The sequence below is a fragment of the Drosophila busckii genome, chromosome X (assembly GCF_011750605.1).
Source record: "Drosophila busckii strain San Diego stock center, stock number 13000-0081.31 chromosome X, ASM1175060v1, whole genome shotgun sequence".
NCBI lineage: Eukaryota > Metazoa > Arthropoda > Insecta > Diptera > Drosophilidae > Drosophila > Drosophila busckii.
In genome coordinates, this window is record NC_046608.1 from 21222479 (window position 1) to 21247613 (window position 25135).

At 43.1% G+C, this 25135-nt stretch overlaps 3 protein-coding genes across 3 annotated transcripts in view; all 3 read right to left on the reverse strand.

The window, feature by feature from the left end:
• The window catches only part of LOC108605082, a 37009-nt gene extending 20839 nt beyond the window's left edge, over positions 1-16170 (reverse strand). Inside the window, exons 1-4 of the mRNA XM_033294520.1 lie at positions 16069-16170; positions 13726-15089; positions 12186-13584; positions 10240-10953 (exon numbers count right to left, since the gene is read on the reverse strand). Of these exons, the coding sequence (XP_033150411.1) occupies positions 10240-10953; positions 12186-13584; positions 13726-15075 (3463 nt within the window). The 5' untranslated portion in view covers positions 15076-15089; positions 16069-16170. The remainder of the gene's footprint in view (positions 1-10239; positions 10954-12185; positions 13585-13725; positions 15090-16068) is intronic.
• Positions 16171-17193: 1023 nt separating this feature from the next.
• Positions 17194-23432, reverse strand: LOC108606934 (thyroid adenoma-associated protein homolog). Its single transcript, XM_017997484.2, has 7 exons — positions 23079-23432; positions 22845-23004; positions 22464-22772; positions 21577-22400; positions 19338-21520; positions 19106-19273; positions 17194-19045 (listed from the first exon to the last, which is right to left on the reverse strand). The coding sequence occupies exons 1-7, from the start codon at positions 23185-23187 to the stop codon at positions 17537-17539; spliced, it is 5262 nt and encodes a 1753-aa protein (XP_017852973.1). The 5' UTR covers positions 23188-23432; the 3' UTR covers positions 17194-17536.
• Positions 23433-24048: 616 nt separating this feature from the next.
• LOC108605794 (40S ribosomal protein S14a) lies at positions 24049-24980 on the reverse strand. The gene is made up of 3 exons (XM_017995596.1): positions 24900-24980; positions 24414-24666; positions 24049-24350 (listed from the first exon to the last, which is right to left on the reverse strand). The coding sequence occupies exons 2-3, from the start codon at positions 24648-24650 to the stop codon at positions 24132-24134; spliced, it is 456 nt and encodes a 151-aa protein (XP_017851085.1). The 5' UTR covers positions 24651-24666; positions 24900-24980; the 3' UTR covers positions 24049-24131.
• Positions 24981-25135: the final 155 nt, after the last annotated feature.

Below are 25135 nucleotides of genomic sequence, written 5' to 3' on the forward strand. Positions count from 1 at the left end.
TTAAGTGATGTGATAATCAAAACTGTAGACAGCTCTTACTATATGCTAGACATATGTATGAGTATCCATTTGTATATAGCCAAGTGCTGCGCCTTGAATTTAAATAAATTTAGTACAAAAATTCTACACGAAAGTGCATGGAAGCAATTTAAATTTTAAATATTTGTAAAATGACAACAAAACCTTTTTGTTGAACTAATAACAGACACAGATTTTGCTACAAAATTTAATACAAAATACTTAGCAAATTAAAAAAAAAATGTTGCTTTGAAAATTTTGTAATTGCTGCAACGTTTTGCTTTATACTTTAATTTACAAGTTCTTAAAAAAAAGACAAAACTTTAGTTGGCATAACTTATCAAACAAGTACAAAAATTAATAATCAAAAATGTTTTAATTTTTCAAAAGAAAATTAGAAAAACTACAACAAAATATTGCAGTTGCTTCAAAACAAAATATTTCTAATATTTCTTTCCAAATTTAAAGTTATTCGGAATGCCACAGAAATCTTTAAATATTATTATTTGCAGATAAATCGTTCAAGAAGCAGAACTTAGAGAGATTTAAATTTAATTTGTTGAATTTGTATTAATTTGGAGTAGCCCATATAAAAATATATATATTTTTTTCGAATATTTCCACACATTTTCTTATGCATATGAAGTTGAGCAAACTGCAAGCTAATCGAATTTTATGGCGTACAAAACTTATAGCAGCGACTGTTCACCTTGACACGAATGTGGGCAAGCAGAGGATGTGTTAGCCTTGGGCGTGACCTCTGCCCTCTGCCCGCTCATACGTAACGCTAATTGAGGAGTTACTTTTGCTGGCAAACTGCACTCATTTGCCTAATAGAACAATTAACGACGCCTGTGTGTGTGTGTGTGCAACATGGGGCGTTGCATGATGAGCATTAATAATGCTAATGCTGCCAGCAATAAAAAGTATACACACATTATATATTTACTACAAGCTTAGCAAACTTTTTATGGCCAATGGCCAAGCGGTTGACGCACAAGTGCATCAAGTGCCACATGTGGCAAGCAAAGTGCGCAAAGCCACACAGCATACCAAGCTGGCCCAAAATGAAATGCAAGCTCTCTCATTGCAACAGCCACAGCTATGTGAGTGCCACATTCTGAGGCACTAAACACTTTATCAGCTGCTAGGCCAATTGATGCATGCCACAAATGCAGAGAAGACGCAGCTCAGCTTGGCCAAGTGTTAATAGTTATACTAAATATTAATAGCTGAAAATATTTAAAGGTACAAATTCATACAATTCGACTGTTAATAAACTTAAAAAGTTATAATATTTAATTTAAATCATTTAGCTTGCATTTCATATTTAAAACAATATATAGATTTCCTACATTTATGTTATCGATATTCGATTATTTTTTAAGCAACTTTATCACTATCAGTGATCATTTAGAATATGCAACTTAGCCAGCTAAATAGAAAAATTGAACAGCTTGACTCTTGAGCCCTAAATATATTTTACTGTATAGTTTCTATAAATAATTGTATAGTTTATATAAATATTTATGCTTTAGCTAGTTTTTTAAATAAATTCAAATACCTTATATATCCCGAAGCTATTCAAATACAATCTGAATCAATTACAAATTATAAAGTAAGTCATAAATTTCTTGAACTCTTCCAGCAACATCTGCTCTAAGTGCTGCCCACATTCCAATCAGCTTCCAATTAGTGGCGACCGATCTGCATGCAACCTGTGCCGAGCACTTGGCATCCACAGGATTTAACGCTTGAGCGCTTAACGCTGCGCGTTTGGCTGCTAAGCAACGGCCAAAAGCCAAAGCCAAAGCTCTGATTGCTGCTGCAATAAGCCTGCACCTGACAATGGAGCTTAATGAATGCCAGAGCGTCCAACAGTTGCCAGAGTGGCTGCTTGGGTGGGTGGGTGGTCTGGCTGGTCATGGGAATAGCATAAACTAGATGAGAGTTGGTAAAACGCTTAAGCGACAAAGCGCATTGCGGGGCGCTCAACTGATGCTGCTGCTGCTCAAATAAGCGACAAGGACGCGCAAGGACTTGCCAGAGCAAGGACAACACACAGTGTAGAGACAACAAACAGAGCAATAACGAAACGCAAGGAACAAAAATGTCAAGGCTGTTAAGCTGTAAGCCTTTGGCAAGGACAATGACAATTCAGTTAATAGTCAAACGAGACGAGACAACGAGACGACGATTAAATATGCAAAGACTGCTGCTCGATATCGATTGCAGCTTTAATCGATCAAGCATTGCTGTTAAGCATATTAACAGCGCTATGTAGTTCTAACAGCGCTAACAAACTGCTGCGAGTCTAAGCTATTTGCAACAAAATGTTGTTAGCATGTGGCAAGTTCTCTCTCAATATATAGCGCTTGAAAATGTTTACACGTCAATTATGAAATAGCATGGGATAGTTACGTGCTAACAAGAACAGTCAGCCAGTCTGCTAGCCAAAGTGCTAGCTACACAGAAAAAAATATTCTTATAAATTCTTAAGCTATATTAGAATATAGATAATGCTAAATTTTCTTAACTCAAGCATAAAAAATGATTAAATTCAATGCCAAATGAACTTAAAAAAAAGTTTGCTTAGGCAAATTTCAGTCTGAGTAATATTTTATAGTACATATATTTTATTCGAATTCAATTTGAAACGATGTGAATCATTTTTGCCAAATATTCTTAAATTCAATCCTAAATATTACAAGAGGACATAAAAAGATTCTAAGTAAATTTTGCAGCTTTGAAGTAAATTGAATATTTTATAGAACATATATTTTATTCAAATATGTTCGAATTCAATAATAATTTTTTATTCCTAAATTCAATTCCCAATATTCTTAAGTTCAATTCCAAATATGCTTTAGCTCAATTCCGAATATTCTTTAGTTTAATCCCAAGTGGATTTAGAAAATTTCTGTATAAGCGAACTCTGACTGAGTAAATTTTTCAATGGAATATTTTATAGAATATGTATATATGTTTCGATCATCTTTTCAGTCACACCGACTAAACAACTAAACTGATTAAGTGAAACAGCCGAACTAATAAATTTTTTAAAGAATTTAAAGAATTCTAAAACAGAATTAATTTAACAACATTATGCTATATGCAATAAAAAAAAAAAACAAAAAAAAGTTAAAAAATAATTTTTTGGAAATTTTGGCTGTAGCCTTTCTGTTCCATTTTCTTTACTAAAAGTGAAAAGTATTTGTTTCGTAGTTTTGTTTTGTGTGTGCTCTTTTTTTTTGCAGTGTAGCTGCCACACAACAATAAAGCGTTAAGCAGGCAGCATTAGCTGCAAAGCTTTGGCTGCAGCTTGTGGCATTGCGTGTCGAATCAGATTTTGTAATTTGGTGTTTCTGGCTAACAGCCGACAACAATGTTGTTGGTTCTTTATTGGCGGCAATACGCTTTGACGCCTTTGCGAGTGTTGTGAGCGATGTTAATCAGCAGAGAAATAATGTAAATGGTCTGTTAATTGCTCACAGCGCTTGCAGCAGCTTTCAACAGCTGAATGGAGAAAGGGAGTGTGAGAGAGGTGGAAAGTTAAATGATGCATGCAAATGCTGGCTCTAGAATCAAACAGGTGCAGCGCCATGGTGCAAACAAAATGGCAACCGCTTTGGCACTCTAAACGGAAACGGAAATGTGCAACGAAGCGAACGAAACGCAGCCCCGAAAACAACCGCAAGCGCCTGCCTGCCACAAAATTGAAATGTGCGTACACACACACACACACAGCCAACCACCCACTGACCCAATTAATGTCCATGTGCGTGTCCTTGCATTGGACTAGCCAAAAGGTCAGTTTGTTGTCCTTGTTGCTGTCAAATCTGACTGCAGCTTGTCAGCAATTGCTTTTCGCCCAACGGGCACAAATCCTTGATGAATGCAAACATTTTTCAATTTCCCCCGTTTGGTCAGAAAACTGTTGCAACAGCAGCAGCAACGTTTGGCAGCATCATTTTCAATTAACACGCCTGTTGTGGCTTTTATCGTCAGAGCCTTCCCGCCCCTTCCTGCCGGCCTGCCTGCCTGCCTGTCTGTCAATTGGCAATGCAATTTTTAAAGGCAACTGCCATTCATTACTTTTTTTTTACATATTTAACAAAAAGCCTAAAGCAGCCAGAGCTGTAAAATTCATTTAGCATTAACTGCTAATTGCAATTAATTTTAAATATGCAAATAATTACATATAAGCAAACAAAATTAATAGCAAACAAATTTTACTTATTCAAATTGTAAAAATTATAATAGAAAAAATATAATTAAACACTTTAGTGTTTAAAATTAAACAGAGTAAGCTTTAAAAATTTATTATATTTACAATAACGTAATTTTGTATTGTTGGCTTTAAGCATAAAATAATAGTTAATTTAATAACATTTAATAAGCCATAAGCATAAATCGCATATGAAATGATTGCAAGAATTGTTGCTAATATTTTAAATATGTAGTAAGCTTGAATTGAATATTTAAAAGTATAAGTGCAACAGTTTAACTGTTTGATTGGAATTCCAATTCCAATTCGAATTCGAATTCGGCCAAGCCAAAATTAGCTTGCGAGCTGGTTTTAGTTCCAATAGATTTCGCTGCTAAAAGCAGAAGCTAAATTAAGAATCTTTTATAAAAATCTTTTATAAAAAATGTGCCAATTAATAATCAAAAAAAATATATATATATGCCTATAAAAAAAGCCAAAAATTTCAAATCAACGCATGCACAAAAAAAAAAAAAAAGCGAAAAATATTGGCAAAAAATTCAGTTGTCGAACATTGGGCTGAGAGCAGCAGCAGTGGCAACAACAGCGACGACAACAAACTGGGTAACAGCTGCTGAGGGGCTGGTATAAGGGGCGTGGGGTGGGGTGGGGTGGGGCTGGGTAAATATGCATTCCCCTCGTTCGCATGCACATTCTTTTTAGCGCGCGCTCTCTCTCTCACACTCTCTCTCTCCCTCTCTGTGTGTGTTTTGTATTTTTGCTCAATTTGTGTTTTGTTTTTTGGACATTGCTTGGCTGCGATGGCATTTTTGTGGCCTAAATGCAAACTTTATGCATGAGCGGGGTTAGGGTTAGGGGGGGCGCCACAGTTGCCTCAATGAATCTGTTTACATGTGCCACTTTTTGATGTCTTGCTCACACTCATTGTTGCAGCTAAGCCCTCAGCGCTTTGTTGGTGTATGTATGTGTGTGTGTGTGGCACATGCCACATGAATGTTGCATGACGACGTGCTTGTGTGATAGCTGATAACAGCTAAAAGCCAAGGCAAGCGAGTGACCAAATATATAAAAGAGTAAATGTATGTTTGTAAATTTGAAGCGTGGCTGTTGATGAGAGTTGCTGCCAGACAGACAGACAAGTAAAGCCGCCGCCCACACACACACACATGCATTAGTAAGCAGCGTTGACAGTTGCATGCAGCACAAGCGTCAGCGTTAGCGCTCGCAGCTGCTGCGCTGGGACAGCAGCAAAAATTCTTATGCGAAATTAGCAAACAAATAAAAGCAAGAACAACAACAGTAACAGTAACAACGCTGCTATTTTCTGCCGTTAACTTTATTATTTTGTATGCTTCTTTTTTTTATATGCAAGCAGCAGCAGCTCCACAGCTCAAGCAGCAAAGAGTGCAAGATGTTGAGAGAGCGCGCGCCGCTAAGCATAAAAATCGTTACCAAAGAGAGAGCGCGAGCGTTCGCATGAGCGAGAGCAACGTACGTGCCAAAAGTAGAGAGCGAGCGCTGCCAGCGACAAAAAACTTGACTCGCAGCTGCAGCGCTGCCCAAAGAAGACAAACTGCAACTAACCAACAACAGCAGCAGCCAGCGACAAAAATGTCACTAACGATATCGCTATCAATTGCTATTTAGCTGATTTATGTGAATTATTTGTAATTCATTTTGCAAAAATGTTATCAAAGCTATATCGTTGTAACTCATAACATAAAATTGATTTGCACTCAATTATTATTTATAAGTTTTATAATTATAATTACACATTAAAGTATATTTTCTGCAGTAGGCTTAATTATTAATTATTATTTGTATACTATAAATAAATCAAGCATAATGCTTATTTGTTTATATACTTGCAATTAGTGATTATATATGCTTCATGATTTTAGCTATTTTGTATTTTATATTAGTTGTTTATTAAACTCGCAATTGCATAATTATTAATAATAATAAGCAAATTATATAGTTTGTTAAGCTTCATAAAAAATGCCAACAGACACACAAACAATTTCGTTACTGACATTTTTGCCGCCTGTGTGGCGCACATGCAGCTGAGAAAATTCAGTAGCCGTTGTTGTGACGTCGACGTCGTCGTCGTCGTCGTCGCCAGCCGGATGCTTTTGCTAGCTCTGGCGTTTTTCTCAATAAAATAGATGAAATAGAGGCAGAGGCAGAGGCAAAGCCAAAGGCACAGAAGCAACAGAAAAATACAAAAAAATTCAACGGCAAAAGCAAAACAAATGAATGCAGAGACTTTCACAGCGACACAGAGAGAGAGAGATAGAGACAGACAGAGAGAGAGCATAAAGAATGAGAGAAGTGGCAAATGAGAGGCGGCGCAGTTAAAAAATTGCGTTGTACATAAATCAGTTGCAATTAAAATTAAGTGAAAAATGCAACGCTAATTAGATTTGTGGTTTAGCGCAATAGCAATAAATATTTTATGGCAGCAGCCGCGCTGCGGTCGGGCTACAAGTACAGTAGACACTAGACACACACACACACAGACACATACACGTGTGTGTGTACATTTGCCGGCATTTAGGGCGTGAGCGTTGTGGGCGCATAACAACAACAAAAAAAGAGACACTGTAAAAAGAGACACTGTAAAAAGAAGCAATTGTATGTAAAACAATGCGGCATTTGTTTAATAACAAAACGAAACGACGATAAAAACTACGGCACGAGAGCATAACAATAATTGTTAATTGTTGTTGTTGTTATTGTTATTGTTGATGAGCGACTGTCAACAGCGGCTGCAAAGCGGTTGAGGGTGTATTATTATTATTATTATGCACAGCAGACAGCACGCGCGTTTCACGTTACGTATACGTAATATGATTCAGTATTATTGCCGGCAATTGCAATCATCACATCATCACAACAAACCAGCAACCACCCAACCAACGAACGAACGAGAACGCTCGGAATTCTCTAACCACAAAATGACGTCGTCGGCTACAGAAACTACGTATTGCCGTTTACGCTAGATGTTACGTTGCCGTTGCCGTTGCCTGCGACGTCTAAATGAGCACTAAAACGTAACTCGTTGTTGGCGGCGTCGACAGCCAGCCAGCCAGCCAGCCAACAACCATGGCAAGCAGCCAAGCCGGCAACATAAAAACGTGCAAAATAAAAAAGTAAATTATATATATATATATATATATATCCTTGCTGCTGCTGGCGCTGTTATCAGCAGCTTGTAACAGAGACGCAGCAACAGCAGCTTGCATATGTATGTGTCTGTATCTGTCTGTCTCTGTGTGTGTGTGTGTGTTGCACATCAACGCTGGATGAACGAACGTCAAATAGAACATGTGCTAATGAATTATCAACTCTGTCAGCAGCAGCAGCAGCAGCAGCAGCGACGAGCGTAAAGTGCAAACACTTACGCAGACAAGCGCGAATCGACGCTGACGACAGCCCGAGCGACTGCTCGACACTCGGCAAGGATAAATGAATTGATGAATGAACATAAAGCGCCTTTGCCTGCGTCTCTCTCTGTGTGTGTGTGTGTGTGTGTTTGTAAGTAGGACAATTCACGCTTCATAATGCAATCAATAAGCGCTTGAATAAAAGCTTAATGAGCGAATGCACTCGAAAACTCAAAGCACAAAGTGCCGCCCCGTTCATGAATCATTTAAGGTTCTATGCAAATTAATGAGTTATAGCAAAGACTATAGCATATAGTTGAATCAACTGCAGCCAGCTACTATTTATAGAAAAATTACGTATACGCATAAGTTTAGATTAAAAGCAAAAGGATTATAGCAATCAAATGATTCATCTACTATTGCATTCAGTTGTGTAATTAAATAAATGATTCATTTGTCATATCTGAACGCTCAGCTAAAAATAAAACACACACAGCAAAAAAGCTAAAACTGCGCGTAGCCAAATTGTTAATACGCTTTTTACTAAACAAACAAAAACGCTACAGCGCCATCTAGCGTTAAGTCTTTAAAGAAATTTGCCACTTGCAGCTAGAGAGAGACAAATCATTAAGCTATTATCCTTATATCTTTGTAAATAAAACATTAAAACATTCAAGTTTGCATTGCTAAGCTCAAGCTAATAAATTACCCAGCCTCATGATACACTTTGCCATATAACAAATTATCTTATTAACTTTTACAGCTAAATTGTAAATAAAACATTCAAATTGATTAAGAACTGACATTTGAATTGCCAAATTTAGTTGCTAAGATCAAGCTAATAGCTTGCTCAACTTCATGATACACTTTGCCAGCATGCAAAAGCAACAAAAATAATGCCCGCCCCTGCCTAAAAGTAAATATCAAAAGAGAGCTCAAAGTTTTAAGCAACAAACAAGCAGAGCATATATAATCTGCCTATTACATCATGCATGTGCATATGTCTGCGTGTGTGTGTGTGTGCATAGCAACAGCTAACAGCGGCATTTACTTATGTATATGTATGTATGCCACACACTTTTAGACTTTCATGTAAACGCAGCTTTTCGTTAAAATTTGCAGCGTTTTTTCTGCTTTTTTTTTTTGGTACGTTAGTAAAATGCATTCATGTTAGCTTGTCTCTGTGTGTGTGTCTGTACCAAAAGGTAAATGACATCAATGGAGGTTGGCTGGCTCCTCAGTTTACTGTCGGCGTCGCTGCCAGCGTTAGCGTCAGCAGCAGTGTGTTTACTTTTTGCTTGCAATTTGCTCTGGTCTCTCGGTTCTCAATTCTCAGTTCTCGGTTTCCGTTTGCTGCTTGCCTGCTTACAGTTTCCGGCTATACCAGCCCAAACACTAAGGCACACACACATACACACACACACACACACATACATATATATAAAGACTTGCAGGCAGATTTTCTATGCGCGCGCCTAAATGCATGCAACGATTTCCTTTTGCTTTCTTACACACACACACACACACACACATGCATCTTTAAGTTTTGCCAGCTCTTTAATAACTAATCAGTAAGTTCATGCAATTGAGTTTGGTTGCCTAGGCAAAAGTTTCGAGTTTCAAGTCTCGAAATTTGCCTCTCATTGTTTGCGCTGATAACAGAGAAATCGGCAAAAAGCAGTCGAAATGGGCAGGCAAATGGGGGCGTGGCAGCCAGACTTTGGGGGCTTGGCAGCATGCCAACAAAATATTGAAAATTTCAATGTGCGATTTATCGAATTTTACAGTTGGCTGAGCGACAACTCAAATACTCTCAACACACAGTGGCGCAGTCGGCAAGGGGACTCAACTATTGAAATTAACTTTAAATTAAATGTAGCATTCTAGCAATAAACAGGTGCGTAGTTAGGAATTCAGCAAGAGGGATACAAGTTGTTTAGCAGAAATGAAAATCACTTAAAATGAAATATATAGCAAAAGCAAAAACAAGGGCGTAGGTCTACATTTCTTCAAGAGGGATGCATTATTTTCAGCTACATTCATGTCTTAAGCTTAAATTCACTTCAAATTAAACGTAGCATTCATTTTTTAAATAATTGAATTACAAACAAGGGCGTAGTCAACATTTCGTCAAAAGGGATGCTTTTTTTTCGTCTCTTATACTTAAATTCACTTCAAATTAAATGTAGTATGCTTTTTTTTAATAAATGAAGAACGTTTATCAGCAAGCAAGGGCGTAGTTAGCATTTCTGCAAGAGGGATGCATTTTTTTCAGACTTACGTTTATATCAAAACAAAAATTCAATTTAAATTAAAAGTATCATTAACTTTTTTAATAAATTACCAACAGACATGAGCGTAGTCGGAATTTCAATAGGAGGGATGTAAATTAATGTTGAAATTGAAATTCACTTAAAATTAAAAGTATCCTGCTGTTTTTCGCTTTGGGCACAGCTGTGCCTATTAGTTTAACTAAGTTTCATAGTTACCCAAGCGCTTTGATAAGGTATTAGCCCCCACCCCAAACCGCTTTGGTGAGCCCGCCCCACCCCCACTAAGCATTTGTGTATTCATTATGCAAAAGTTATTGGTCTCATTGGGACTTACCGCTGGGATCATGATGCGGTGGCGGTGGCCCAAGCTGTTGCTGCTGCTGAAGCTGTTGGGGCGGCAGCGTCTGATGCGGATGCGAATGCGAATGCTGATGCTGGTGATGATGATGATGCTGCTGCTGCTGGTGATGCGGATTGGGCGCACAGAAGGCGCTCGAGCCGCCGCCCAATGTGGGTGGCGGTGGTCCGCCCGTCGGCGGTGGCGCCGGATAGGCGCTGGCGCGATACGAGGGCGGCGGCGAGCCGACATCACAGCGATCTGGTGGTCCCGTTGGCACGCCACCTGGCGGCAGCGGCGGCGGTGGTGGCCCATAGTGGCTCTGCGGCAGCGGCGCGCCATAGTGATGCGGCGGTGGTGGCGGCGGTGGTCCGCCATGATATTCCGCCGCCTGCTGATAGTGATGAGCATGTGCAGCATGTGCGGCATGCGCGGCATGGGCGGCTGCATATTGATGCTGGTGATGCATATGCAAGACGCCGCCGCCAGCGGGCGCCAGTTGATGCGCATGATAAGCCGCAGCGGCGGCGGCGGCAGCAGCTGCAGCGGCTGCATACGATGGCGGCGGCGGTCCATGATGATCCGCCGGCATATGCTCCGTATGCAGACCCAAGTCCGGCGCATGATACATGCCCGCACTGAGCGGCTCTCCAGGCAGTAAGACATGACCCGCTGGCGCTTGCACCGGCGGCAACGGCGGCGAACTGTGCGCTGTAGGCAAAACATTAGTCGGGATTAGTTGCGATTATAAAGGCAGCTAAGCCAACATGTTCAAACATGTTCAGCTGGACGCTTACAAAGCATTAAAACATTACTAAGTCTAATGCCCGCTAAGTCGCGCATTAAATGAAATGAATTGAACTAACTTCTATTGCTCCTATCAACAAAAGTCTCAATTGCTATTACTACTTTTTTTAACTTTTATATTACCGCTAGTGCTTTAAATTTTGAATAGCTAAGTCTATATAGTTTTTACTTGACTTTGATTCTCACTGCAAACTTAAGCTGTCAAATATTTTGGTACACAAACTTGGATAATATTTCAAATAAATTATAATATTCTATATAAAAATTCATCATCAATCAATAATAACACAAATAGATTTGAAAAGCAATGCAAAATTATTTACATTTTGTCAGAATACGGCAAATCATCGATGTCTAAATTCAATAATCAACACTGCTATTGGAAGAGTCTGAGGAATTTAAGAATTACTGTTATACCCTGAAGATTGTCTGCACAATCTGAAAATTCTTATTCTGATTAATATTCCTTCCTCCATTCTAAATACTAGTGCAATAATATTTAATGTAAATAGACTGAACGAATATAACTTAAGAGTATAGAATAAAATACCAACTCTATTTTATTCTATTATATTCTATACTAAAAATATATAGAATAAAGTTGGAATTAATAGAATATTTTATTAGTATATTGGGATTAAGCATACTAAGAATATATAGAATAGAGTTGGGATTAAGAGAATATTCTATTATTATATACATAGAATATCTTATTAATCCCAATATCCCAATAGAATAGAATCTCTTAATCCATCATTAATCAATTATAATCTATTATATAGACTATTCTATTTGGATATTGGGATTAATGGTATATTCTATTAATCCATCATTAATCTATTATAATCTATTATATAGACTATTATATTGGGATATTTATTGGGATATTGGGATTAATGTCATATTCTATTAATCCCAACTCTATTTAATATTTTCTTTCAGTCTTAGAGAGTTATAGAGTTGGGATTATAGTCTATTCTATTAAAGTATTATAATTATATACTTCAGTTATTAAAAGATTGCAAATTATTTTCAATAAATTTCAATTGTAAGCAGATCTTGAAAGTTCTATGAATTCAAAGGGGGAACTCAAACTTTAGTTCCAAATATTTATGTATGTATGAGCGTTAACTTACCCTCACTGATGCCTGAGCTGGCGCCCGGGGGCAACATGCTCGATAGAGCGCTGAGCGGCGTATAGGATTTGGGTGGCTCCACCGAACTGGGACGCAGTAGTCGCTCCTCGGTGACGCTCGATTGCACGCGATATTGCATTTTGCAGTAGGCCTCCTGGGCGGCGCCATTGCTGGCATTGACATAGACGCCGGTGATGGTGACATCGGTGTCCTGGACAATGACAACGCTGGAGGATGTGGGGCGACTGCAGTCTTTGGCATCTTTGGCGCTGCTGCTGTCACCGCGATAACCGGTGGTGGTAATGGTGGTGTCCGTATTTGTCTCCTTCGTTTCCTTGGAGTATTTGGAATCGTTGCTCTCCTCTGCGCACTGCGCGCGCGCCGACTCTCTGGCTAGCTCGCGTTCTCTGTCTTTATGCTTATCCTTGGGCTCCTTCTTGATGTGCTGGCCACGACTGGCGGCGCCGGCGGCATGTTTGGCAGCGCTGGTTTTAACAGGCGGCGGCGCTGGCTCGTCGAGCTCATCGTAGCTCTCAAAGCTGCTGCAGTCACTCGCCAGATTCTTGTCCAAATGACGCTCCACTTCATAGGTGGCAGCCACAATGGCGCTGGCATTGAGGCTGGCCATGCGCTTGCGTGCGAGGATGCCCTTGTAGTCGCCAATGAGCTCCTCATGGAAGGCGGCGGTCTTGCGCTTCTTGGGCAGCGTTTTGGGTGGTGGCTTCGTTTTATCGATTGCTGGCTTGGCCTTGTCTTTTTCCTCCTCCGCATCGTCGCTATCTTCGGCCAGCTGCTTGCTGCGCTGTTGCTGCTGCTGCTGCTTCAATGCGCGCTTGGCCTCCAGCTCCAGCTTCTTGGCTGCGGCGGCTTTCTTGGGCGGCAGCTTCTTCTTCTTCAGCTGCTGCGCGCGCTGCAGTTGCAGCTCCTCCGCCTCGCTGTCGCTATCGAACTCCCAGTGCTTGCCCACGCCACGTCCACCTGGCACATAGCGCAGCTCACGTCGCGGCTCCAGCTCACTGCTTGACTTATCCTCCTGCTCCTTGTCTCTGTCCTTCGTGCGTTCCACATCCGGCGGCAAGTCGCTCTTGTTGTTGTCATCATCGCTGCCATCCAACGTGCGTATGCGCGGCGGCTGCTGCGTCGCCTTGGACAGGCCCAACTCATGCGCCGTGCGCGACTCATTCTCATAGAGGCACTGCACCTTGGCCAGCGCATTTAGCGAGGCCATGCGATGTCGCTTGGCTCCATAGCTGCTCAGCTTCTTTTCATACTCCGAGTCGCTGCTTTCGCTGCCTGAACTATCGCTGGGCGGGCTGGCGGCTTTTGTCTTGCTTGGCGCACTTTTCTTTTTGCCCGTTGCAGATGTTGCTGCTGTAGATGTAGCTGTTGCTGCTGCTGTTGTTGTTGTTGTCGTTGTTGTTGCTGCAATTGTTTTGCGTTTTGAAGGCTTTTTAGCAGCGCAGCTGCTTTTGCTTGCTGGCGACGCAGCTGCAGCTTCAACATCAGCAGCAGCAGTAGCAGCAACTGTTGCTGTGGTTGTTGTAACTGTTGCTGTTGTAACTGTTGCTGTTGTTGCTGCTGCTGCCTGCTCTTGCTTTATAATCTCCAGCAGCTTCAATGGCTTGTTATCCTCGTCGCTAAACTCACGCAACTCTTTTAGCATCGGCAGCACCATTTTGATGGGCTCCTCATCCTCGGAGCCCGATTTGAAGTCATAGATGGTCATTGCTGCTCTATTGCAGACCTGCTGCAAACGCGCTTTGGCTGCTGTGGTTTTGCTATATTTATGCTTTGGACGCTTTGCAGACACTTCAATGTTGGCTGTGGGCGTGGCTGTTGGCGTGGGCGTTGGCGTTGCTCTGGGCGTGGCTGTTGTTGCTGTGGATGTTGTTGCTGTTGCTGTTGCTGTTGTGCTAACAATTACTTCTAATTCCATTTGCACTTGCTCCGTATTCGAATCAAGCTGCGCGCGTTTAGGCTTCGGCTGCGGCGGCTGCTCCGCCTCTGCTGACGTCGCTGTTGCGGTTGCCGTTGCCGTTACCGTCGCTGTAACTGTTAACTTTTTATTGCTTTTGCTGCTTGGCGCGCTCTTCTCCTGTTTGCTCTTCTCTTTCTTGCTTTGCTGCTGCTGCTGTTCGTTTTGCTTTTTGGCTGCAACTTTAGCCAACTTTGGCGTCAACTCAATTTTGCTCTTTTTACCCATTTGCTTGGCAGTCGCCTTGGCATCATCCTTGCGCTCCGCCTCTGGCTCTTTATGCTTGTCCTTCTCCTTATCCTTGCTGCCCTCGGGCTCGCTCTGTTGTCGCGGTCGCTTCACTGTATGCGGCTTGCCAGGATTGAGCGTCGCTATGACCTTGACGGCAGCAGCACGTGACTTTGTCTTCACATTCTCCGATATGCTGCTCTTCAGTCCCTCGCTCAGTCGCTCCTCACCGCTGGGCAGCAAATTGTCAAAGCCATGGATTTTGATGTCCAAACTTTTGAGCATTTTATTTATGGCACGCGCTTTGCCATCCTCTTGACGCTCCTCCGCCGTAAGTTTCGGCTGCGTTGAGCTGCTGGCAGCAGCAGCAGCTGTTGTTGTTGGTGTTGTCACTGTTGTTGTTGTTGTTGTTATTGCACTGGTTGGTCGCTTCGCCTCCGCTTTGCTATTGTTGCTGCTGCTGCTCTTTTTATCCTCCGCCTCATCCGTTTGCTTTTGCTGCTTGCCCGTATTGCGTTTTTTTGACGTCGACGCTGCTATTGTTGCTGCTGCTGCTGTTGCTGTTACTGTTGTTGTTGTCGTCACCGCAGCAGCCGTCGTCGACGTCGACGTCGTCGTCGTTCCCGTTGTTGTCGCTGTGGAGCGATGCAATCGCTCAGCGACATTGGAACGCTTCTTGGGCCCCATCGCAGGCAAGGCGACTAGAGAGGGGAGTTTGTGTAAAGAGACAAAGAAAGAGAAACGAAAGAGACGAAACAGTCAGCGCAAAGCCATAAATGAAAATTCTATTTTCGGCTTGCCGAAATTTAAATACACTTGGGGATCGAAACACGAAAACAATGCAACAAGAATTTATAATATAAAATATATAAAAGAAATATGTAAAGCAATGCAATGTATGTTAATTATAAAAAATCATATATTTTGTATTTTAATGCATTATTTTTTAACTGTTTCATATATCACTACTAATTTCAATAATTTTCAATTGACTTTTGCATAATTTTAGTTTTACTTTAAGCTTGAATATAGCAACAACCTTAGCGCTGACAATTTTTTGAGTTTTCTTCACAGAATAAATCGACCGCTTTCCACTTCACTTTTCATTTTCTTTTAGTTTTTTTTTTTTACATTTTCGCCGTTGATTGAAGTGTTGGCGCGTGACAAACAATTGAAATATTTACGTGGGGGAGAACACGTGACAATCTTGTTGCTTTATTAATTTGCGCTACAAGTTCAGAAAGGACACTCAACACTGGTTTGTCATTTATTATTAAAATCTATGTCAGTGGCTAGCAGCAAATGTTGAAAAGTTGCCACTGTGTGTGTGTGTTTTCATTAAATTTGCAGCAGCTAAAATCAATAAATAAACATTGGCAACATTTAGAAAAAATCAAGCACTTAGCTTGGCAAACGTAGCGGAGTTTGCTACGAAACGTAACGGTAAATCTTTTAGTGCAGCCGAAAAATGTTCGGCTGCGACGGCTTCGGTTTGTAATGACTGCAAGAAAGTTGTTACTGATCTTCTTTTGTATGTATACACACACACACACACGCACACACATGCACTTGCATACTCTTGTGTCTGTTTGGCAAGTCAAGCTTAAAGCTTGTTAATAACTAGTATGCACACACACACACACATAGAAAAATACAAAAAAATAGTTACTAGATAATTACCTCTCACTCGCTCGCCTCGCGCTTGCTCTCAATTTGGTTAGCTTCTCGCTCTTACACACTTTTTAACAGCATCTTGTTTTTGTGTTTTTTTGTTTATTATTAAATTAAAATGTCACTTGATTTGTTTATTTGTTTGTTTGTTTTGCCTACAAAATATGCAACACTTTTAGTTAGCGATCAACATAATAAACACGCGTTTCAAACTGATTTCATCATCGTAGTATATGCATAGCCAACGTTTTTTTTATGCAAATGCGCCAACTAACACGTACACACACACACAGACACACACACGCTCAGACAGGCATGTGCTTGTAAGTCACAAAGTTACAAGCCATTTGTTTACGTTTGCCCAGTTGATGCGGTACGGCAACACTGTACATATAGTACGTATACATACACGTACATAAACACACAGACTCACGTACACCAACTCACACTCACTCACTCACACACACACACGCGGCCGCTTGTATGGCGCTTTGCAAATACATAAACTAAAACAAATTGTACATATAAACAAAAGCAAGCACCAAACACACACTTGAGCGCATCAACAACGCTTGCCCGCACTACTACAGTTATGAACGCGTTTCTTTTATCCATTTACAAAATGTATGTATTTTACAATTTTTCGTAGCATGTTAACAACAACAATAAGAACCTCATACACTTGTGCATGTAATGCAAAATTATTGCTCTTATTGGCAGCAAATCTTCTGCAGGCTAGCTGCGCGTATTTATTGTTAATTTACAACATTCACGTTCACATTTCGTTGTAACAAACATGACAAAAACAACAAAAATTAATAACAACAGCCAGCTGCTGTTGTAGCCAATGCTGCAAAACACAAACATTACGTTTTCACTGTTGGCGGTATGTTAGTTCCAGAGACTCGTTACTCGTTACACACTGCTGCTGTTAAAGTACTTGCATGTAAGCCAACAGAGCGATAGCAGCGAAAACTTGAGATCGATTCGTTGAGCAGTGCTGTAAAAGGTGCGACCAATTTGAATAAAAACTAATAAGAGAATTTGTTTTTTTTTTGACGTGGTTATTTATATTGTTGGATAATTATGTTGGATAATTATGTTTGGTTAATAATGTTGGATAATTTGTTCAATAATTAATTATGTTGGATAATATAATTTTGAGTACAAAAGCCACAAACACAAAATGCATATTTAAATCAAGTGTCAAAATACATTTTCATGCTGTGCATATGCACATCTCTTTTTGGTAAATTCGTAAGTGTGCCTGTGTGTGCGTGTGTAACTTAAATAAAACTTTCTTAGATAGATAAATATTTATTAACGAGTTTTGGCTGTTTTAAACTCTAGTCCAGTAGTTTATAAAATAAAAATACATTAAACAAAAAAAAAATGCTCTTCATGTTTGTGTTTTGTACTTCTTTTAGCATCTCATGCTCTTGCTTTCTCTGTCTTACACTATGTCTTACTCTTTCGTTTACATGTCGGTTGGGTTATCTACTCTGGGTGCGATGGGCTGCTCGCCAAAGCCGGTGTAGGAGCACAAGGCTGCCATGGCATCAAGGGTGACAGTTAATTCCGCATTCTGCGGAAAAGCATCCTTGAAGCACTTGGCCACCTGGGCGGTCACACGCAAGCCCTCGCAATACAAATTCACATTTTGTTTATCAAACACTTCGGGATCCTCCTCAAAGTCGGTGGGATTATCCTCCAGCACAGAGCGTCCATCCAGCTGATCGGTGGTAACAAAGGGCTCCACAATAATTTCAAACAGGGTGAGCAAGAAGGTGCCATCGTCGGCGTGCTGCTGCAAGGCCGACAGCATCTGTTCCACAAAATAACGCTCGGCCACCGAGGCCATCATGTTGGGCGCGTTGAACTGCACGGGCATGGGCTCCGCCGTAAGGTTCATATAGACGGTGAGGCAGCTGGATATCATCTCAGCCGTATAATTGCGCACTAGCTCGGACTCGTCCACAAGCAGCATGAGAACCAGACGCATCAAATTGCCAAGGATTACAGCATCGGCCTGCTCGAGCAAAATTCTGATATGCAAGAAGATGCGATCCAGCAGCTGGGTGGCTCGATAACGCAAAAAGCACGGCTGATGTGGATCACTCAATTGCAGAGCATAGTGTATGACCGGCAAATACAATTGCGACTCGGCCAGATGCTTGTTCATGACGCGGGTAATGCACATGCAAAGTCCTGGCTCCAGCTCAGCCTGATGCTGCAGCTCGAGCAGCTGTGCCAAGTCCCACTGCACATTGTCCACCAGCGAGAGCAGGCAATACAAACGTCCCTTTAGGCCGGGCACACGTATCTTCTGAGCCTTGCATTGCTCCAGCATTTTCAACAGATGACGCTGCAGCGGCGTCGACTCGCGCATCTCCTTGGCCAGCGCGGTGCGCAGCTTGGACGGCAAGGCTTTGTAATAGGCAACCACATCGGGATCGAATTGAAAGCTCTTGATGTCATACGAATCGATGAGTCCACGCGTGTGGCTGCTAAAGTTCGCCTGCTGGCACATGCAGTACAAGAACAATTCCAGCTTGAGCTTAATTATCGGAGTGGGCAATTTGGCGGGTCGCACCATGGCGGTCATAATATGCGACCACATGTTGCCGACGGTCTGCGTCATGCGCTGCACATGCAAAGCGAATAGTTGGAAATACTTGGGCGATATGGCGTAGCGATCGCAGCGCTCATAAACCGAATTCGGCGTCTCATAGTTGTACACCAGACGCAGTGCAGCCATTTGTGGCGGCTCGAGTGCAGTGCAGTTCTGCAAAATGTCCACCATAACAGTGAGGATCATGCTGTGTATGAATATGTCACGTCCCAGCATCATAATGGCGCTCTGGCATAATCCACGCAGCATGGTGCGTATAATCTTGGGCTGGCCCCAGCGCTCGTTGCGATAAAGTTGCTGCAGCATCAGCAAATTGCCATGCAAGCCATTCAGATCGATTTCAAAGTGAGGATTCTGTGTGGGCAACAAACTAAAGTTAGTAAGGCTGAGCTGAGTTGAGAGCGTTGTGCTTACCTTGCTGAACTCCAGCTGCAAGATTTCGAGCTCCAGCATTATTCTGCGCAACAATTTGAGCGCAGCGCCATGGCTAATGAAACTGGCGACCACATGGCTGGCACGCTGCCGCGTAAGCATGTCATGAGCTGCGCTAATCTTCACCAGAAACGGCACAAACTTGTTCAACTGCCAAAGCATTGAGAGAGAGTTCAGATTAGACTTTGCGCTTTGATCGTACGCTCGAACTTACATTGAGACTAGATTCGGCGCCCTCTAGGGCGGATGGATAGATGCGCTGCAGCAGCTGCAGCAGCGCCTCCAGCTGTATGGCCTGCCCGCCAGTGGGCTGCGGCTTCTCGGCGGCGAGCTTGAGGCAAGCGTAGAAGTAATCGAACAGCAGCGGATAGCGTGTGAAGAAGATGCGTCCGGTCATGCGATTGCGCACATGCAGCTCGCCCTGCTCGTCGCGTGGCCGCTCCACGCCAAAGATGCGCACCATCAGCGACGAGAGCAGCAGCGTGCCCGAGTTGCGTTCCGACCACTCGCTGGCAGTCAAACTGGTGAGCGCCGCGATGACGCCACGTCCCACATACTCGGTCACCAGATCCGCCAGCTCGCTGCAGCGGAACAGAGCGCGCATTATGTTCAGCGCATGGCCACGACGCACGCTGGCGACTGCTGTGGGCGGATACACTGGCTCGCAGGCGGCCAGCAGCAGATCCATGCTGCGATTGAAGGTCTGGCGTGTGCCCAGCTTGAGTTCGGTGCAAATCAAAGCTTGCAACATGTACGGGACGCCAGCGCTGCGACGTGTAGCACAAACGGAGCGCTCCGTCTGTCCGCTGATCAGATTCATGGCATCGTCCAGCCACTCGGGCGGCAAGCGATTCAATTGGGGCGTTGGGCTCAGCCAGAGGCGACGACAGAGCATGCCAAAGCCCACATAGGCCTGCTCGAAGGCCCCACGATGCTTCAGCTCGGCGAGCAGCGTTAGAAACTGTTCACCAATGTCCGCCAGCTGCTGTGCGCTAATCAAATACTGTGAGCCTGGATCCATTTCCTGCTGCAAAGGTGCACGCTGCACAAGCTCACCGAAAATGAGGCAAACTTCCTTGACACTGCGCCAGGCGCAAAGCAGCACCAGCTGCGGAGTTAAAGACGTTGCATCGTCGGCATCCTCCTCGCCTGCAGCCTCGTCCAGCGACTCGGGCTCCATTGGCACATGTCCCTCCGGTGCCTCCGCACCCAGCACGGGCATCATGCAGCTTATGGTCTGGAAGCAGCAGATCAACAGCTGCTCTATATAGACAACCCAAACTTGCTCCTGCGCCAGCTGATGCAAATCCAATTTGCTCAAGAGCAAGCGACTGGCGAAGAGCAAACCATAAATCGGATTTTGTTTGGCAGCATCGCTAAGACTGCCCGTGGCTGTGGCCAAGCCAGAGTTCATGTGTATCTTAAGCCAATTCAGGACAGCAAAGCAGCGGCGTTGCAGCTGTGGCATCTCCAGTTGTGGCAACTGCTCGGGCAGGTCATAGACCAGCTCGGGCGCCGAGCATAACACCAGCAGCTGATACGCACCAGTCAGCGACTCCGGCGGGCGCTGTGACTTTAGCATGCGCAAAATCAGCTCCGGCTGCAATTCGCAGCGTCGCTGCATCTTGCCCAGCAAACCAGCGGCAAGTGCCTTGTTGTGCTCATAGCTGTCGCGCAGACAGTTCTCCAGATAGGGCAGCGCCTGTGGCGGCAAACGATGCTCCCAGCCAAGCTGCAGACGCTCCACCAGCTGTATGAGATCGCCAAATAGACGCAACGACATCCAGCGCCTGCCGTAGTTAGCAGTTGGAAATAGATTCAAAGCCAGAGCGCTCAGCATCTTGTTCAAAAACACCAGCAACATGTGCCCCTCATCCAGCGGATTCTGCTCCTTCAGCTGCGCCGCCAGATTCAGCTCCAAGCGCTTGATGCCCTTTTGCAATAGAGCATGTCCCATCTGGCGCATATGAGCGCTGGGATTGTTGGCATTATGTAGAATATAATTGATTATGGACTCCAGCTCGAATTCGGTGTAGGGCTCGCTGCTGCGTGGCGTTTCAATTAGAAAGGCCAAGGCCAGCAGGCGCACGTTGTCATCGACGCCCATAACGGCCTCCTTAATCTGCTCAAAGTAGTCCAGCATCAGAATCTTGATAAGATCCTGCTGACCGCAGCGACGTGCCATCAACATGGCGGACAACTTGCCGCCGAAGCAGAAATCGGGCTGCTGTAGCAGCTCCACCACCACGCGTGGATCCTGCTGCACTGCAACACGTGTCAGGCGATCTATGGGCACGAAGCGCGAATCATTCGAGGTGGAGGCCAAAGCTAGCGGCACTACCCACTGCACAAACCAAATCTCAAAGGTTTGCTCCTTGTAAGCGCCAATCATCATGCCTGCCAACAAAAAAGAAATGAATTTAATTTAAAGTTTGAGATTTAGCGCAACTTACTTTTGTATAGAGCATTAACGCTGTCCTCGACGCCCAAATAGTTGGGAAATAGATCTTGCTGCACGGTGGGATAATTGATCAGCGTCTCGTCCACACCCATGACTTCGGTCAGTTGCTGCAGCATGAGGCAGGCACCCTTGAGTGGCATGCGCTGGCGCTCGAATTGTTTATAGAGCACGGACAGTATATTGGTCTGGCCGGCATCTTTGGCATGTTGCAGCGACTGTTGCAACAAATTGGCGCTCATGTGGCGTATGGACTCGACATCGCTGCTGATGTGCTCCATGGCGAAGCGCATTAGCATGCCCAGTATGACTTTGTAGGTAATCAGCTCGCGTCCCTGTAGCTCACCCACGCTCAAGGTCTTGCTGTAGGTGTACAAATGCTTGGACATGTAAACCAACAGATTATTGGAGTTGGCCGAGCCAGTTAGCTGATTCAGCACGCTGCGTAGTATGGCCAAAGCTTGGCTTATGAAATACTGATAGTCCTGCTTTTGCAGCACCACCAGCGCAGCAGCTTTAATCGGTATATCCTCGTAGCCGTTCAACATAATGCAGTTCTCCAAATATTGCGGCAACTGATTGTTGAAGCGCGCAATGTGACCAATTGTGAGCCCAGCTATGGCGCGCACATCCCAAGGCGTGTCCAAGTGCTTGGCCACGCATACGGAAATCTCGTGCAACTTGCACAAGTCTGTGTCAAGCTGCGACGACAAATTGGCCCTAAACTCGGCCGGAAAGTTCACATAGAAGCGCAACAGATTGTGTATATAGAAGTAGATCTGATTGCGTCGTGTGGGCGACAGCTCCATTTGGGTTGCGCTAAACAAAAGATTTTGGGCATTACTAACGATGTCAAGTTGCGGCTTGTTGGCCAGCACCTACATTATATGCAGCCAATAGCTTTCCAGCGCCACTGTCATCAATGGCATAAAGCATTGAATCTCCAGCGCTAGTGCCTCGCGACCGACTGGAAAATTATGCACACTGGATGCTATGGATGCAAATATATCGTTGACATAGTCTACATGATCTGCATGCTGCTCAACGCCAGCCGCCAAAATTTGCAGCGACTGACGCAGCGCAGCAACAATTGTCTCCCTCGGATAGAGCTCGAGCTTGCATATGGTTGTGCGTTCCGCGTTGTTGCCAACCCTTACTGTTTTCTTCAGCTGACCGTTGCCGGAGAGCAGCCTGCAATTGTTTCAACAAGTCTTATTGGTGGTAGTTTATTGCTATTGGCCTCTCTCTCTCTCATACTCTTACCTAGTCAATACCCCACGCACCGAATGCTTGAGCGGGCATACGTATACTAAATCGGCCAGAAAGTTTATAGCTTCGGGATTTTTATATATCTCTTTGACTGCCCTCATCTGCTCCTCGCAGCTCATGGCAGCTGCAAACTCCATCACATACTCCTCGTACGCTGATGCAAAATTTTCATTTTCATTCTATTATCAATGCACTTTTACATATATATATACAAATTTTGTTACTTACAATTTTCCCAATTGGGCGGCACTGGTGCCAGAGCTTCGCGCATTTTAGCAGAACGTTTAGAACGTGCGCCTATCTTAAGCCCGTTTACCCGCAATGTTAATTCATTCATTTTACTTGATTTTTTCTTTTAATATTTGTTGCTTTTGACACATGCGGCACTGCCGTCAGCGTTTGTGTTTCGACTCCGTAAGTGTTTCGTTCTCAACTGGTGAAAAGTTGTCTATACTCTAGGTATACATATTATTTTAGCAGCTCTCTCTAAGTTTAATTGCAAGCTCTTACTTCCTCTCACGTTAACTGCAACCACTTTATTGCAACCACTTTACTGCAACAAACTGCAAAACAACCCTTTGCTTGAAATATGGCGCTGCTAAAAAACACAGTTGCATCGAACAGCTGTTAGGGTAGGCCAGGGTGAAACAGCACACTGTCATCCAAGCATCCGTATGTTTCGTTTGCAACTGCTGGAAAACTTGTCTATACTTTAAGTATACATATGATTTCAGCAGTTCGCTGTATATGTAATTACTTACTATTACTTCATCTCACGTTAACTGCAACCACTTTGCTGCAACAGCCTGTTTGCTACAAATATGGCGCAACTAAAAAATCACAGTTGCATCGAACAGCTGTTAGGTTGGCTTTGGGTTGAAACAACACACTGCCATCCAAGTAGCGCTAACATTTCAAAACTGAATTCAAAATGCAACTTTTGATGCAATTTTGTAGCCCAATACATCTCAAAAACCAAATCGCAGGAGGCTAAGCATCTAAAGAGATTGTATTACTTGCAATATTAAGTTAAGACCGCAAAGACTAGCTACCATTCATAAAAAATATCTCATTGAAAATCTATTTCGCCTGAAACCAACTCGAAACTGATTTTGGATTGATTTAAAAAGCTGTGTAACCAAAGTTGCATCGCTCAATTAAATGTTTAACTCCTAACGCCATACAAACTATACTTAAATGACAGTTACGTTTTCGGTTTAATTTCAATGCATTCATAGATTGTTAAAAAGAAACATGAAATGCAAAAGATTTGTCGCCAATTTACAGACGGCGACCACGACGACCGCCCTTCCTGCGTGTGGAGTCCGATGGAATGGGTGTAACATCCTCAATGCGACCAATCTTCATTGATGAACGAGCCAAAGCACGCAGCGCCGACTGGGCACCGGGTCCGGGTGTCTTGGTCTTGTTGCCGCCAGTAGCGCGCAATTTAATGTGCAGCGCTGTAATGCCCAGCACCTTGCAACGTTCAGCCACATCCTGCAGCAGGAAATCAATTTAATATTAATAGTATCTATTAGGCAAACAAAGATAATTCCTTACCTGAGCAGCCAACATAGCAGCGTAGGGAGAGGCCTCATCACGATCAGCCTTGACCTTCATGCCGCCTGTGACACGTGCAATGGTTTCACGTCCAGACAAATCGGTGACATGCACAAACGTGTCGTTGAAACTGGCATAGATGTGTGCAACGCCAAAGACATTCTCGCCATCACGTACCTGAGGACCCAATTGGACCTGGACCTCCTCCTTTTGAACTTTAGCCTTTCTGGGAGCCATTTGTAATCAGCAGCAACTGTTTCGAAGAAGAAGCGGCATGTAAACAACAATTCAACATCCTTCATATGCACATGGCGCACACACAAAAACAAAACAAAAACAAAAAAAAAACAACTTATGAGCACTTAAAAAAATATGCATATCTATGCTTTGGTTTGTTTTTAAACGTTTTGTGTTCATAGTACATTGTTTAAGCGCTTAAAACTTGCTTTTTTTTAATAAAACTAATAAGAAATTACACGCACGAACCAATTGCGTGAACCGGATGTTAAAAAAGAAGGCAATTACGCGGCTGTCAAAAAGGCCTACTGTCAAAACGTGCACAGGCTTGCATCCGCTGGATTTATCGACTCGATATCAGTAGTCGGTATACGCTGGAAATATATGCTGGAAAGCTGCCGGCAAGCTCTTAAAAAGTTTAATATACTATAATTCTAGACATATTTTTAGTATGCTAATAATAATAAAAAATATTTGTAATATTA

Bases quoted from the DNA above. Each gene is read 5' to 3' on its own strand.
- LOC108606934 (XM_017997484.2), bottom strand. From the start codon at position 23,187: ATGAATGAATTAACATTGCGGGTAAACGGGCTTAAGATAGGCGCACGT. The intron at 22,401-22,463 runs GTAGGTGCTGGC...TCTTTTGTTTAG, and splicing joins AGCTATTGGCTGCATATAAT to CGCAACCCAAATGGAGCTGT. The intron at 19,046-19,105 runs GTAAGCACAACG...TTGCCCACACAG, and splicing joins TGCAGCTGGAGTTCAGCAAG to AATCCTCACTTTGAAATCGA.
- LOC108605794 (XM_017995596.1), bottom strand. From the start codon at position 24,650: ATGGCTCCCAGAAAGGCTAAAGTTCAAAAGGAGGAGGTCCAGGTCCAA. The intron at 24,351-24,413 runs GTAAGGAATTAT...TTCCTGCTGCAG, and splicing joins CTGCTATGTTGGCTGCTCAG to GATGTGGCTGAACGTTGCAA.